General features: G+C 33.4%; 1 protein-coding gene across 1 annotated transcript; it reads left to right on the top strand.

The window, feature by feature from the left end:
* The first annotated feature begins 3,319 nt into the window (after positions 1–3,319).
* On the top strand, positions 3,320–16,948 carry LOC132553393 (prolyl 4-hydroxylase subunit alpha-1-like). Its single transcript, XM_060217643.1, has 13 exons — positions 3,320–3,498; positions 4,843–5,009; positions 6,223–6,527; positions 7,465–7,516; positions 7,703–7,845; positions 8,429–8,593; positions 9,365–9,432; positions 10,835–10,949; positions 11,083–11,136; positions 11,653–11,724; positions 13,184–13,252; positions 13,558–13,654; positions 16,869–16,948. Exons 1-13 carry the CDS (start codon positions 3,320–3,322, stop codon positions 16,946–16,948), a joined length of 1,566 nt encoding a protein of 521 aa, XP_060073626.1.
* Positions 16,949–17,385: the final 437 nt, after the last annotated feature.

A 17,385-nucleotide genomic window follows, 5' to 3' on the forward strand; every position in this document is an offset into this window, starting at 1 on the left:
GTACCTTCTATAGCGTCTCGCTTGCTCACTGGCACATTGATTCCTGAAGTGTCTCCTTTAATCCGTGAAATATAGTACCTTCTATAGCGTCTCGCTTGTTCACTGGCACATTGATTCCTGAAGTGTCTCCTTTAATCCGTGAAATATAGTACCTTCTATAGCGTCTCGCTTGTTCACCGGCACATTGATTCCTGAAGTGTCTCCTTTAATCCGTGAAATTTAGTACCTTCTATAGCGTCTCGTTTGCTCCCTGACACCTTGGCGTCTGAAGCGTCTCCTTTTATCCGTGACATATAGTATCTTCTATAGCGTCCCGCTTGCTCACTGACGCATTGGTGTCTGTGGCGTCTCCGTAACTATGACCATGTTTTAAGACACGAATCATTTCTGGAAAGTGAGACAATAAAGTTCCATTTTTCAAAGCCATTGAAAGGCCACAATGGTTGTTTGATCGATGTGATATTGACATTAAATGTTAACAAGCAATTTTAGATTTGCCGAATTTGAAAGAAGCGTTATGACCACGTGTTCATCATTGTGACAAAATGCACTCAAGAGCTGTTGGTTTCAACACAGTGCAGATCCCAAAACAGAGGAGAAAAAAGAAAATGGAAATATTTAAGATTAATTGCTTCGCAACAAGCTCTCGAAGGTCTACGGGAGTGTTAATTCATGCATATAACAAATTGGTCACGCTCTTTCTGTATCGATTGATGAATTCGCCTTTTTTCCTGCGACTAGCCTGGAATGCATTGTTATGCAAAAATTGCAAAGAAACAACAACGAGAAAAAAAATTATGGGTCAACTTTTATGTTTTGAAATCATTTTATACGATAGGTCATATCCATTGTGACAATATGTGATAATGGTAGGTCAGATTTTCCTTCATGAATGAGAGACGTTAAAAATAAACATCCGGTCAAACAATAGGAAATGTTTACGATGTGTAGAGTAGGCGGGATAACTCTTACTGGAATGGAGACAAACACTGATAATAACTTATTTCGTTCATTTTACACAGCATTTCAGAATCATTCTCTGATTGATAAAGGTCTTTGGACGTAAGAGCTCATATTTTTTGTGTCATTGTGTATTTCAAATGTTTGGATGTAGCTGATGTTGCTGAAAACATTCGCGAAATATAATATATACTGTTTAAAACGGGCAAGAAATTACATCCTATAAGTGACGCAAGCAGTGTTTCGTGTCATAAATGGGGATCGCGATGGTGGCGTGTATTAAGGCGTCTGACCGTCTTTTCCACTAACCCTCCACCTGTGGGTCGTGGGTTCGAGACGTACGTGTCGCAGTCGCGAGGGAATAGCCGCAGGTTGGTGGCTTTTCTTCGGGAACTCCAGCTTTCCTGCACCTGGCACCTCCTTAAATGGCTGTTGATAGGTCGTTAGGCTATAAAAGACTAAACTTAACGCAATCATATCCTTCAAACGAATCTCAGTTTTCGAAGAACACTAAAATATACCGACATATCAAACGAGTTTTAGTTTTACTATTAAATCCAGAAGTCTTATGCTTCATCGGTGGTTACAATCCGAGAAAGCGTGATACGCAGTCGTTTAAAAGACTTCTTCTTATGATAAATGAAACCAGACCTAAAATGATAAGTAATAAAAAGGAAACTTTTGATGTAGGAGAAAGTAGACGCTGAAGGTGTTTGATAGTGCAAATTATAGTTTGTGAATTAGATATAGTTTATGTGTAATTAGAAGCAAAGAACTATTTGGCGTATGATCAATTTTGTATGTCAATTAAAAATTAATCAAAAGTAAAATAGAATATTACGAACAAAAATTAGTCCACAAACAAAACTGTAAAAACCAGGCATGGTTTATGATAGTTCGCAATTAGACCTACATGTAAAGCTCAAGATTTCGAGGGATACATGCTGATGCCGACAATGAGGAAATTTAAAGGTTGTCGCAATGAACTCCTTGGGAAATATTCTAAATTTCTGTGTGAGATATGACGTTAAATATGTTTAATGTTCTAGTGTATGCCTTGTAGTTTCGTTGACATTATGTCCATTTTAGAACGTGATACCATTTCCCGGTATTAACCACTATTTATATGGCGGTTATCATCGATGAAGCGGAAGACGTTTCATATTTCCGGAACAAAAAGTCTTACAACCCCTGCACTTTTTCATAGGTCCCTTTGTAAATTTTCGTTTTTTTTTATACTTTACATGTTATCTACTGATTTCTAATGTTGAAGTATCATTATGATAACATTTCGGTAATTTCTTGTTTGTTTTTTTAAACGAAAGTGCCTCTAATTACAATGGTATTTCTAAAATAACGGAGATGCTTTTTATCATTTAGACACCAGTAGCTTGGCTATCACAGTGTCAGCCTGGGGCCAGCTAGAACGGTAGGCAAATCCAACAGTCAGCTTTAAACTCTATAATGTATTTAGAATATTCAAGGGGATGGTTTAGGGACAGATTCCTTACAATCTACAAATTTTTATAGAAATCCTTTTTTTATTTTTTTTTTCATTTTCAGATATAACATATGTCACGGAAACAAACAACAGCACCGACATGTCCTCAAGCTCATAATTTACACGACACATCAGTAATCAAAGGCACCCGAGTTACACATGAGTTAATTTATGCAGCTGAAATTAATTCTGTACCAATATGATGCTCACTGAAGCAGCCACAGCTACTACAATTGTACAAAGGAATCCTACTTCAATTACCCTTGACATTGAACGGGAGACAAATGCAGTATATCTTTAAATCATTTTCAAATCTGTTCTTAAAAAAGCTTTTTTTACTGGATACCTGTTTTGTAGTACGATTTATTAGTTTTGCTTACTGTTGGATTTCCATATATCTGTTTAGATTGTATCTGTATGTCATGCATCGGTATAAAAACATAATACTATGTAGCGCTTATGTCATTAATAATTTCATAATATTAAGGTATTATGACAATATGAAAACATAATTTCTTTAGTTTAAACTCTCTATTGTTCATTTCAACTGATAATACGCTTGAATTAAAGATTTGAAAACAATTATAAAGGGTTTACGTCAACATCGCTTTATTCGTCACCTGGCGGTATGACGTCACTGTCACATACATATATGTAGGCTTAGAATTATATTTTATGTTGATAGAACTCATAACTCTACCTGCCTGTTACGAACATTAACGGCATTTCAAAATAATGATTGATCATCGGAGCGCATTACCATAAATGTTGAAATTGCCCAGGGTGAACATAGATAATGATGTACGACATTCACGTGACCATCTTTGACTGGAAACGCGACTTTGCAAAAATCCAGATATGGGATATACGTGGTGGATTGTAATATTATTTTTGGCACTTGCAGAAGCACAGGTGTCCAAATCTGTGTACAAACTAAGTATTGTTTGTGAAAAGGAAGGGCGTTTAGTGGAGGCCCTGGATAGGTATATCAGGAGTTCCCTGGCGAATAAGTCGCACGTTGATGAACAGATACAAAGGTAAAGCTTTTGGGTGACATTCCACCTTAATGCATTATAAGCTATTTGCTTAGTTACTAACCGTCTCAGGAAAAGTAGAATACAAGTATTAATTATAAGAGTTGAGGCAAATAAGACATTCACATATAAAAGTATATCAATCTGCCTTTGACTGTAGTAGTTTTTCGTATGTAAAATAGTTTCTAGTTGGTTTGTTGTGTGTCAAAGGTCAATAATCAGTTTCTTTGTAAATAAACATGCACTAGATATGATAGAATCATGTGTTTCGTTCAAATTCTAAAAAAGCAAAACAATGCTAAACGTGAATGTAGCCACCACTATATTTAAGTGTGATATACAACGAGATAGTGTTGGTGTGCAAAATAAACCAATACACCCTAAAACATTTTGTTTCAGTTTACAATATATATACAAAACAGTCAAACAGGTATTTTGATCGTGTACAAAATGTCAAGGTAGCCAAAATGCTATTTTGTTCGTGTGCAGGATATCTAGGTAGTAAAAATGCTATTCTGTTCCTATACAAGATATCAAGATAGACACAATGCTATTCTGTTCCTGTACAAGATATCAAGATAGCCAAAAAGCTATTTTGTTCGTGTACAGGATATCAAGGTAGTAAAAATGCTATTCTGTTCATGTTCATTCTGTTCATGTACAAGCTATCAAGATATCCAGACAGTCAAAATGCGATTTTATTCCTGTGCAAGAAAATTTTTTTTGTAATGGTACAAGGTACCAAGGTGATCAAAATAGCAAATAATTTTATTTTCGATATTATACAAAATCGTTTTAATCATAATAAGGTACGAAAGTATGTTGTAACAGACTAAGATAACCACATAGATTACCATTGTGGTAGATAAAAGTAAGGACATAAAAAAATAACCAAGATATTTTATTGGTGTACAAAATGTACTTATGCAATGTATACGCTTACCATGTATCTATATAAATATAATTATTCATTTGTGTCAGATGTGAGTGTTGATTTGTCTGATGCACAACGGATACACAAACACAGATATTTCGTATTGTTTTTATCATTTCAGGTAGAAAAAGTATTATACATATACAAAAAATATACGTAACATTTGTTGTTGACAAACTCCTTTTGGTGGCATTCATGAATTGTTCTCGTTGTAGGGTTGTACATAATACTACGATAATAGTAATGGTATCCACTACAGGTACCCTTTCTATGAACAGATTTCACAACGTGTAAGCCTATGTGTTAGTTGCAAAATACAACAGTATTGTTGACGCATTTACTTGTCTTTCTTGTGAAAAAATAATTTATATCATAATTGTCATTCATATATCGTTTTATTTCTAATTTTCAAGTTTTCATGAAAATACTAAAGAAAAAAGGCCCAGAAATAATGACACAACTGAATGGGTCGGCCATCCAATAAACGCATTCCACTTGGTCGAGCGGGCAGCTAACGGCTGGCAGAAGGTCAAGAAAAGAATCAATTGTAGTGATTGTGATCTGACCACGGCGAATCAGGGTAAGCCAAGAAAAGGTGTCTTAGAAGCAGCAATCAGAATTATACAAATTATTTAACTTTGTTGTCAATATGGATTCCTATAGAGGTGGAATTAAGCAGTATCAAAAACATGTTTTTAATGTGTAAACCTAAACTCACCTGACCAATGCTCGAACACAACATACAAATGTAGTTTTTCTTTGTTGATTTTTGTTTTCGTTTGTTTGGTTTTCGCTGTTTTAATCTGAATACTTGTCAATGATTTTAAATTATTGTTGGCTAAACATAGGTGAGACACAACATGTTCAAGTTTAGCTATGTTAAAATCACATACAGTTGTTAGATTATCAGCAGTTGGTCTAACGACACCAGTGTAATAGTTGGTACCGGCAGAAGTCGGAGCCTATGCTCGAACGTCCCGTTAAAACATTAATTATGTTCAATGTTGTTGTAATGTCGTTATATGGATGATAATATTCAAGCCTCTCTTTCACAAAAAACATAATAGACTATTTTCTAGCATGGGTTTTATGGGAGAGATGTGAATTAATATTTTGGTTTTTACTGAAGTTAAATCCACATTCAAAGCAATTAATTTTCTTTTGAAAAATATTTTTATTACGATTATTTCAGAGAAGACGAAAAATAAAGTACGCAAACTTTAAAGGAACTGCCTTTTGTTTTGACAGTTGTCACGCGCATCAGGATCAGCTGTACAGTCGTTTGCTGCATTCAGATTTCCATCATAGTTCGAGAACTTTTCCTTATTGATGTTTAGAGATCGAAACGTGTCATTGCATCCCATAATTACCATTCATAATATGTGGGAAAACTCGGATGTTTTCTGGAATGAAAACAGAAAATAAAAGTTTTCGTACGCTGTTCGCGTTCGTGCAATGGTCATGTCAGTATTTAAAAATTAATACTGTATGGCAAATGGAAATTAAACACAATCGATAAAAACATTTATTTTACTTACATTTTAAAGCAGTTTTAAAAAGAAAAAAATATATTCTTGTTAAACGTTTTAATTGAGGAAAGTATTTTGAACGAAAGTTACTGAGCTCACTCATGTTAGGAGTAAAAACAAGTAATACATTTGCTCAAGTATTCTTAGACCACAACGGTGTGGAAATGAAATGCTATACATATGTGTATAATTCGTCAAATTTAATCATACGCTGATGACAGAAGAACACATTTTCAGATAGATATTAATTTTCCTTTTTAACAGACTTTCTTTCGATCTGGAATGAAGTTGTCGAGGTAGATGGAATCTGGGCACGTGGTCAAGACGTCAACATATCTGCGTATGCACTATGGAGACTTCATGTAACATACAATCTGGATATAAAAGTTCTCATGTCTGGAACAATTTTGAATAGAACCACATTTCCCCTGTCGGTCACAGATGTCATCAGTATAGGTAATTATCTGGACACTGAAGATCAAATTGAATGGTTTGAAGAATTCCTGGAGCTGGCTGACGTAACTGAGAAGGATTCTATTTCATACAAGCTGGCTATGGCATATTACATGGTAGAGTGCGGATTTATTGAGTTTTAACTTACAAAATAATTTCATTGAATATTCAACAATAACACATATATATATGATGCTTATGGGATGGGAAAACAAGCTTACAGATAACGTTAATTCATTTTCCAAATTGAAGATTTTATACCTTAATATGTCTGTTACATGTTTTGAATTCGATACACAACCAACAAAAAAATATATATGCAAATATCGCCATTCCACAAACTGCACGTTATCAGAACAATATGTATGTATTATACCCATAGATACATAATAAACTTTATTAGATCATATCTTTTGTTACAATGGTACAAAAATCATTCAAGTGAATAGCGCCTTTCAGTGTAAATTTATAATTAGATACATCAAAGAGGCAAACGATGTATTAAACTCGTCATGTCTATTGTTTCTTTGTCCTCCTGGTATTCGTCAATGAAGCAGAGGGGTCCGAATTGTTTGAAGCTAGAAGGCAACTGCGAAAATCCAAAGTGATCGAAATAAATGTCAAAAATCCTGATGTACACCAACCCAAAAACGCAATAAATGTCATACATATAATTGTAACTTTTGAAATATTTTAAAAACATGTAAAGTCAATTTGTAAATTCCGAACTGCACAACCATTCAAATGAATAAAAACTTTGTATACAGATAACGGTAAACCTCGGAGACGGGCACTTTATAATTTGTATAATCTTGGAGACCGACACACTTATCAAATAGAACGAAACAACATATACATTAATTCAATGTTTTAGGGGATGAACATTTGGTATGTTTCTAGTCATTCCGTGAAAAATAAAGATATGTATTCTTTTGAACCAGGAAGGCGTTGTATTAACGATTTAATCGTATAAAGCGCATTATATAAATATATGTATAATTTTGATATAATGTTTTATTTTTCATCATCACTGTGCTACGTCAATGGATACAGGCTGACTTTTCCTGGAAATCATTAGCAATTCTGACAGAATTGCAGAAGACAGGTAAGGACGACTGCATCACTGACAACATTTTCATAAAGTCCGTCAATGTTCTTTTTTGAATAGTCAAGTGCAGTCTCGGGCAAATATACATTTTTCATTAATACTAAAAAAGACTAAAAATAAGAGTTCCAGCATTCACTAACTATTGATAAATAATTATTCCGAGATTGAAATTTATTCACCTAGGTTCCATGCCAGTAGAACGCATGATTAAAGTTGTACGGCAGAAAGCGGAGAAATTTGGGAAAGACAGACCAATGAAGAGGATGAAGAGTCCAAAACTCTACATAGCAAAAGTCGATGAAAAATTGTGTCAGGGGAACATACAGGTACCACGTTTTGAATACTTACTCGCGTTCATGGTGGCAAGTCAGAGAGCGAAAATTATGAAATACATATACCAGGAACTATATATCATAGTTTAAGAGATATAATGCTGACGGTAGTTACATTTATTTCAATCTTAATAACAAATCAAATATGGATTGTGAGTCCCTAATTTGAACTGTTTGAAACGATAAAATAATGTTTTTCAATACATTATAAATTAATTTAAAAAGTATCACTACATTAAAGTATATCTCTATAAATATGTTTTATTTAATGTAAATTATCACCAATATTGAATTTAATTATTTTTGAATATCACTCGTGGTTTTGCTTGTCCAGTAAGAAAAGGTCGTGACGTCATAACTTTCCAACTTTCAAACATACCTCAATCAACGCTTGTTGCTAAAACAGGTCAGTGAGTAGCCAAAGTTTTTGATAAGCGCTTTTTTTCGTATTCCCTCACGATAACAGGATATATTTTCGATAACAATTATGTAAATACCGTTTGTTCCTATAAATCTATTTTTCTTATTTCATATTGTTCTAAATTTGGATATCACTTACCTTATAAAATATTTTCAGTCCGATCCAGCGACCCCTGACCTCCATTGTTACAATAAGAAGACACGGATACCCTACTACACAGTTAAAGAGGAAGTACTGAGTAACGTGCCACGGATATCCAGATTCCATGACGTCATATCAGACACAGAAATTTCGCTCCTTCAGGACATTTCCAAACATAAAGTATAGCTTATTAGTTTATAAGATACCAAGTTATATTTGTTACTCAATTTATGAAGATGTTTCATAGATGTATCAAATTCATTGTGCCATGATCAAGTAGCGTAAAGACATTCCAACTAAACAATTAAATTGATTAGGCGAGTTTTATCATATAAATAGTCAACACCTGAACGACTAGAAACATCGATTGATGAAATGTTAATGCTGTCTTGACAAAATTGATGTAATTTCACGTTATTCAATTACTAAGATACGGATTAATAATTACAAACATTTGTAACACACTTAGAGTAAACCGTGAACGTGTTTTGATTGGCTGACAAGATAATCTAGCAAAACTGAGTTACATTTTTTTATATCGATCCGAATATTTGAAGACAATCAACTTGTTAATTACAAGTTAGGATTTGTACAACAATACAACCTAATGTCTTTTATGGCCTGTTTTACTTGTTAGTTAGAAGTATTTCACTACATGTCCTATTGTTACACACTAACAGATATCGTGAATAATACAAACCTTGCCACAGTCAATAATAGTAGTAACTCATCCTTGTAAGTAGAATTAGGTCCAACTAACTGTCGTATATACAGTGTATTTCAGCTCTTGTTGATTTTCTTAGTTATAAACAAAATTCTCTACAGTTCATGTTTTTGTACCGTTTGAAAAATAACGAACATGGGTTAACAAAAACTGAGCTCAAATGTTTGAAATCCCATTGTGTAACCTACATTCTTTCGTTAATATTTGACGATATTTTTGTTTTTCAGCTAGTACCATCTACTACTATTAGAAAGGATAACAGTAGAGCCCAGCATGATGGGAGAATAAGTGAAAGGTAAGCTTTGTAGATAGCGGGAGAATTATATCTATACTAATCTACTGTAATATTGATGCCACGTCGACAACGACTGTCAGCCATCGTATAATTATCATAATGACGCCAGTATTGTAGAAATAGAAATGGTCACGGTTCATAGTTTCAGTGGTTGTTACGCTTGGATGAATGCGTTTTTGACAAAGAAAAAAAATCATATTCGATTTATTCGTGATATAATTGGCATTAGACATTATCATAGGCAAGAAAAATTTAACATAAGCTTTGAACAAACCTGCCTTGTCATTTATGATTGTGAGAAATGATCTGTAAATAAACGATGATGAATACCGAATAAAGACTTAGGTTGCTGGTTGTTTCTGTAATTGTATACCTTTTTTGAGAACGTGACATTACTAACTTGGATTTAATAGCGGGAGTTTTCTATGAAGCAAAAGACATTTACTCTTCCGGAATACCTGGTCTTATTCTCGTTGTACACTTCCATGAATCTCTATTTAAATCGTTCTTTTGTTCATATTTTGCCCTAGTTTTATGGAAATTGAGTTTGGATTATGATTATGTTGACATGTTGTTATTTTCTTGATATTTTTGTTGCATAAACGTTCTAATATATATATGTAAATGAAGGTTATCACTGAACTGATAATGTGCAAATCACGTTTGAAATATTGACATTGTTCAGAAGGTATCAGAAATGAAAAAAATCAGCGTATTAAATTATGGGATCGCAAAATTTAGATTTTGACATTTTTCCTATCACATTGGATAATCCTTTGCCTGCTAGGTTCTCAAAACTAATGACATTAGAATTACTGAAGAGTCATAGAAAGACGAAATAGCTGTTTAATGCAGCTTAACTCATAACTGGACAATACTGTTTCTAATTCTAAATTGATAAAACATGATGCTACTCAGTTGGGTGTCCTTTGAAAATCATTTCCCAAATTTGTATTTTTGCTTTTCTACAAATATATATCCTGCTCCTCATGTTTTCTCAAAACTCCAGTTTCACGGTAAATTGTGCCTTAATTATTTTATGAACTACATCAAGGAATCGGTTGTTTACAAACGATAATGGCTTCATGATTGAAATGTTGGTTCTAGAACAAATTTTGCTAATGTTTCCCATGACTTTGTCAATATCCAAAAATATTTTTAAACAGTGTGTGTGATATATCACTTGATGACTAATTGTTTTGTGAGAAATTAATCAAATGAATCAATACGATGCAAGCTGTAAGTAAATTTACGTCTCGCAACACATACGATACCACAGGAAGGCAGTAGAGGCACATGTGACATTTTGCAATATTTGGCACCAGCAAAATATGTATCAATTTAACTTACCTTGAGATGAACCCAAGTTTGATTTATATGACTCACTTTACAATGACTGCAGTGCATGGATAAGCCCATCAAAGAACGTTTCAAAAAAGCTTGAGCAGAGAATTGAACTTTTGACAGGACTGGACACAATTTTTCGAGTGACAACTGTAACATCTGAGGATATGCAGGTAAACTTTTACTTTTTTCAAGTTTCACTATTAGACGTAGAGAAGCAATCGGTTATTTTTCTCTCTCTCATTTATGACTAGTAATTGTTAATATTTAGAAGTCATAGTACATTGAACTACTTTATCTTTCCAGGTGGTGAACTATGGACTTGGGGGATTTTATGTTCGTCACTTCGACGCAATTTATGTGAGTACCATTTAAATTTGACAGTCACCTTAAATATCCTATATTTAACAAATCATTTTTAATACAAAGGGTATATAATGCTTATAGCAAATGGCTATAGGAAAATGTCTTGGTAGTAAAGAGACCCGAATAGGTTACAACAGTAAAAATTGCAATTTTCCACTTCAATCGATTTAAGTATAATTTTTAAGGTTAATTCATTTGAAAATGATTTATATCGAATTCGACATCAAAATTGGAATATAGTAAAATTTTGGTGTTCTTTTTATAATATAAAATTACGAAAATGTGGCCAGAAAGCCTTTAAGTCGACTCTTTTTGTTTAGTACGTTTCCGGAATTATCATATTAGGAAACTAATGAGGAACTAGTACTATTTAACGCCTGCCAGCCTTTAAAGAATCAATTTAAATGAGATATGATATTTATATATTTAAAGGTTTCTAAACTATCAGAACTTAATTTGAGTTCATTTTTAAATGATTTATTAGTTTTGTACTCATATTATAACAAAAAGATAGGGAAGCAGGGTAGCAGAGACTCCATGAAAAAAGCTTATGGAGACAGAATAGCCACCTGGATGTTTTATGTAAGTACTGACATAAAGGTATTTAACACCTAGACATTATATAAATGTAGAGGCAGTGGTGTGAGAATATTTAGATATTATCTTGTTCTATGAACGCTTTTTATATAACATATGGTAAAATATCAGAATATTGATCGCCGATTTATCAGATAAGTTTTTACTTCTCCTTGCAGAAACTGATAAAAAATAAAACAATATATTTTTTCCTGTTACATATATTTTTTTATTAAAAAAAGACACAAACATGGATGTCACCTTTCAATACAATTAATTTTGAAGTAGATACAGTGGAGCCAATCAGGAAATAATTTGCTGAAAATAAACTATAACTTTTTTATATTTGTGTTACCACAAAGTGCTCAGTGAATAAAATTTGAAGAGGTAAAGGTATAATAGGAAACCAAATCCTTGTTAAATCTCATAATAGACTTGGTGAAGACATGGTAGTTACCTATTGTGAATCATAAGGTTGAGGAAAACCGATGGTTGTTCCTCGAGCAGGATAAGGTAGGATTCTGCGATGATTTGGGTAAAATGATAGGATATTCATCTGTCTTTTAACATAAATATTAAATTGATCGATGTCTGTATCGTGAAAATCGCAAACATTAGTTTTGAAGCTCTCATGGCCTTAGGACAAAGTGAATTATGCGGAATCCGTTGTCAGTCGTCCGTCTGTAAACTTTCCTAGAAAGTGCTACTAATTATGAACGACTGAACAGCTTAGACTAAAGGTCATAATCATAGGGAAATAAAACTCGATTTTTAATAAATGGTGAGCTTTAACACCTGTGGTGCGAGGTACGGGACCAAAAGGGGAAATTTAGGCTATCCTTTAAAATCATTCATCTCGATTTTTGTCCAAATCTGGTCAGATTCATCCTAGTTTAAAACGAAATAATTTTCATGAACATTGGATCTCAACTCCATGGAAGGAGGGACGGGGCAAGTTAGGCCAATAGAGCAATTCTTAAAAATCAATCTTCTTCTGCAGAAATGAATGTAGTCTGTCCCAATTTGTTCTGAAACATCATTGGGTAAATGAAAATAAATTGTGTCCCAATGGCAGGTCTCGGCCCCAGGTCGGGGCCAAATTGTTGAAATAGAACTAATTCTTCTTCTGTACTTATGATCAATTTTGTATAAACTGTAGGTCTCAACCCCCTGGTACATAAGGGTGGAATTTAAAATTGGAGAAATGGAGCATGATTTAAAAAAATGCTACTTTGTCTGTAGGAATGGTAGGATATTGTCTCAATTTGGTCTGCAGCATAATTGGGTGAAGGAGACTTCTGTTTGACAAAGATACAGTAGGGTTGGGATACCAATGAGGAAAAATTTATATAAACCTTTAAATTCCCCTTTCATTTAGTTAGGATGAATCAATTTCAGCCAAAGCATATGAGCGATACTAGCCCAATGGACATCTTAGTTATGCATTTTGTTTTAATGTTATTAGCTCAGCACGGTAGAGGAAGGAGGCGCAACAATCTTCCCAAAACTCAATCTTAGAGTTGTCCCCCTTAAAGTGAGTATAGAAACCACTCTGCTGACATATCACGTTCAAAGACGGTTGATGTAGATTGTCGTGATAAAAATATTAATCTGACTATTTAAGCCTGTCATTTCAAAGTAGCAATCATTAAGTTATCTATACCAAAGACAGATATACAAAGAAATAAACGGACGGAAACTGTTAAAAGATGAAGTAAATAAATATGTTTCCTTTTGTCAGGAGACGTTTGGATAGTTCAACTTTCATGCATATTCTTTTCAATCTGTGTTTTCTGTTGCGCTTTATCGAAATATGTAGTTTTATGGTCAACATTTTAGGGTTCTGCTATCTTTTGGTACAACCTACTGCCGAATGGTGATCTGGACATCCGATCACAACACGCTTCTTGTCCAGTTTTACTGGGGTCAAAATGGAGTAAGTATAAGGATTTATTACACAAGTACCCGGCTATCAGTTTCTTATCACACATAACATGATATTTTGTTATTGCATACGACAAAAAAGCAGCTTCCATTGTTTGCATTGTTACACCATGGATATAAGAGGTCATATGCATTGTGACGTTCTCAAAAAGAGAGGCAGTGGTGTGAGAATAGTGGTGTTTCACAAGTGTTTTAAATTACCAAAACTTTGTGATAACGATATCTTACGTATGTTTCTAATGAAGATTTTACAGAGAAGTAATGTAGCACCATTCAATAAAATGTAAAATTACATAAGATAGATCCATATCATGGATTAAATTTTGTCATACAGCTGTTACGTCTTTTTTGGATTTGTGTGTAATGCTTCTCGCCCTTTTTAGACCTGTCTATGTTGGTAAAGGCCGAAATTGTTCATTCCTAGGAGGCCTCGGAGGACGTTTTTATTTATTGTTCGACAGAAATGTACTAACCTAAAAAAGTCAATAGGTTTCATAATTTTCAATATTTAATATTTCAAAAGTTCGTCAAGTACATTGTGATATTCGGAAAACATTACATTATCAAAATGAATAAGAACATTGTATACAGCTTAGGCCTCGAAAGCTTAAAGCCCAAATATACGTAAAAATCACTATAAAAAAACAAACTTTATTTTATTTTCCCCGTAATATATGTAACAAAACAGATACTTTCCTTTAATTAAAGAAAATAAAACTGACTGTTTTCAATTTAAATAAAAATTGAAAACATCGGAAAATAAAAAAATGTGGGACCCACTATAATTCATACATTACCGATCGTAGCGATGACATTGCGCATGCGCCAATTCCGCGTGTGTAAACATGGCAGACACAGTACATACGTTCACCAATCGCTTCCTTTTTTTTCCAATCATACATCAGGCCAATTCTAAATTTTTACGTTATAATTGTGCGTCGTATCGTTTCTAAACTAATTATTCCTTCTAATAATTTCCCAAAAACTAAATGTTTATCACAGGAATATCTCAAGTCTTCGCAAACAATGTTTGTAAACAAAAACTTACCGTAGACATATCTGCATGTGCTTCCTCTATAAGTAGAAACCTCAACTCTCGCGAGATCAGGTCATGAACTTTCCGACGTGGTTCGGCAACAATCGTAATTTCGATGGCGGCTTGTTTAAAATTGGGATGTGTTTACAAATAGCGAGTTTCAACTGCTCATATATCAATACTTTATGCACAAAGTCATGGTAACTATTGTTTGAATAACTTAATTTTAACTACATCTTAGAGAATATCTCAATAATTATGTGTGATTCTACACTAAATTTTTGGTGAATGTTACGTATATTGGGGCTTTAAAGTCAACATGAGTTATGTATCACCTATAAATACATTTAGTGAATAACACTTTTCAACACAAATCCAGAATTAGGTGGAGTAAAACTAAATTGCTTATGCTTAGGAGACAAACGAAGAATATAGGAATTCCTCGAATGTAAATGAAATCACTTGGTCCAAAAATCAATAGATTTCGTAACTTTTAAATGTTAGACTCATAATTTAGAAAACCTTGGGTACTATAATATCCATCAAACAGTAAAATATTTCTTCTAAATTAACCAAAGTATTGACGTTCACTGATAAGCATTGTTTAACAAAACAAAAGCCAGTACTTTATGGTATACGATACTTGATCAAAACACAGATAACATCCTGTTTTGATGGAACAAATACATTTTAGTTATAGAGTTGGTGATTCTGGCAATTTATGCATAGTCATTATATGAATAATAATTAATGTCTTGTGGATGATCAAACAATAATGATGTTGCTTAAATGAAATAAACATTGTGTCCATTTATCAATGTTTAGGAGCGGATGCTATTATCTTGATTTTTTTTAAATAAAAATAATATGTATTTAGTATGCTTAGTAATCCTGTTTAGACACTTCATCATTGCAAGATTCATATCACTGAACTGTTATGACTCTATAGAGACTGATAGGTATTGTTATAGCTTCGAAAGACCGGAAACCCCTATCAAATAGTCTGGACAGCGCGAGATGCATTCTCAATAAAGAGTGTATAAAATTGCTTAATTTTCGAAATGCACAATCGCAATAAGTATATAGGGGCTGTTTGTGTTTGCAACTGAAATGTCCATAAGTCGATACCGCTGCGAATAATGAGTGTACGGTATATTGATTTCTTTGAGAACAAATTTTTATATAGTTATTGAATATTGATCTGTCCAAGTCCAAGTGGTTAAGCGCTTTGACCGTCTTTATCACTTGCCCTCCGCTTCTGGGTTGCGCTTTCGAGGTTTTTGGTCAGTTTATATATACGGTATTTTGTTTAAGAACACATCCTTTTTGTACAGGTAGTAAATATTGATATGTCTTCAAATATACATCAAACACCTATATCGCTCTGTTGAAATTATCATTTTTTTTCTTTCTACCCATTCAAAAATTTCATAAACAGAACGATATATTTTACAAACAAGATTTTAATGTATAAAAGACGATCACCAATTATTAACAATACATGTACAATGTTATCATGTTGTCACATATACAAATTACCGTTTGCAATGTTCTACAAGCATTTATTCAAATTTGTAGATTTTAATTTAATCATCATACAAATGAAAACTGTACATAGTTTAGATAGCGTTGAGGTACGACCGCTGTTCACCAACAGATAGCACGTACGTTGTATGTACAACTAATATAGAGCAGATGGGCTACGCAGTTGATAGGTTTCACCTGATAGGGTGCCTGTGTTCTGAATGCCGGGGAGAAAGGGAAATTACCGACTCTATGCAAAAATGGTGTCTAACAGACAGTTATATAATTGCGTATAGGGACATGGCAAATAGCACGATATATGCTTCCTTGTTATGTTCCCGGGGTTCTATAATATAAATCATTTATATATAATACTGTTTAGTGTACTGATTTAGCTAAATTTTTTTTTCATTTAGTGTCGATGACTACTTATCAAGTGCGCCACACGTTTTGTTAACATGCCTGGGGCGGATAAGATAGGTGGCGACCATTATGTACTATCCGTTACCTGTGTAATGATCTCATTGAAAAAGTAATTTTCCCGTCTTAAAATGTAATAATGTATACATTTATATATGTGCTCAGTGTTTTAATTTCACTTTAATATAAGCACTCGATTTATTTAGTTTTTTTTCCATCTTTTTAGTTGCAACGAAGTGGATACTAGAACATAGCCAAGTCTTCCGGAAGCCTTGTAAAATACACTCAATGGAGGAGCATTACTGACTTTCTATGAAGTAATGGCGGAACAAGTTTTGTAGAGAAAATAGCAAGAACAACAATGCCCTTCCGACAAAATAATATCTGGATATCTTTGAAGTTATATAGGCTAGCAAAGTAATGTTAATGAAATTATACATATATATTTTTTTTTGCTTGAAAGTTAAGATATAAGAGGATAAGAGGACACTATTTACAACACAAGCTCAACCAAAAAAACATAAGAAGTTATATTAATCTCCGTAATATGTTCACTTGACTAATACAAATGCTAAATGTTTAAAAAAAATTCACGTGAAAAAAGATCTTTTTTTTAAAAAAAAAAGGTACATATTCTTTGAACACATGGATATAGCATTCAAAATTAAACGCCAGTGAAGACTAGCCTCCCTCCTGTCTGGCCTCCTCTCTTCTCAACTGGCAGACTAAGACAGGTCTATTCA

Source organism: Ylistrum balloti, unplaced genomic scaffold (assembly GCF_031769215.1).
Source record: "Ylistrum balloti isolate Yb309-2 unplaced genomic scaffold, AGI_CSIRO_Ybal_v1 Utg369636, whole genome shotgun sequence".
Classification (NCBI taxonomy): domain Eukaryota; kingdom Metazoa; phylum Mollusca; class Bivalvia; order Pectinida; family Pectinidae; genus Ylistrum; species Ylistrum balloti.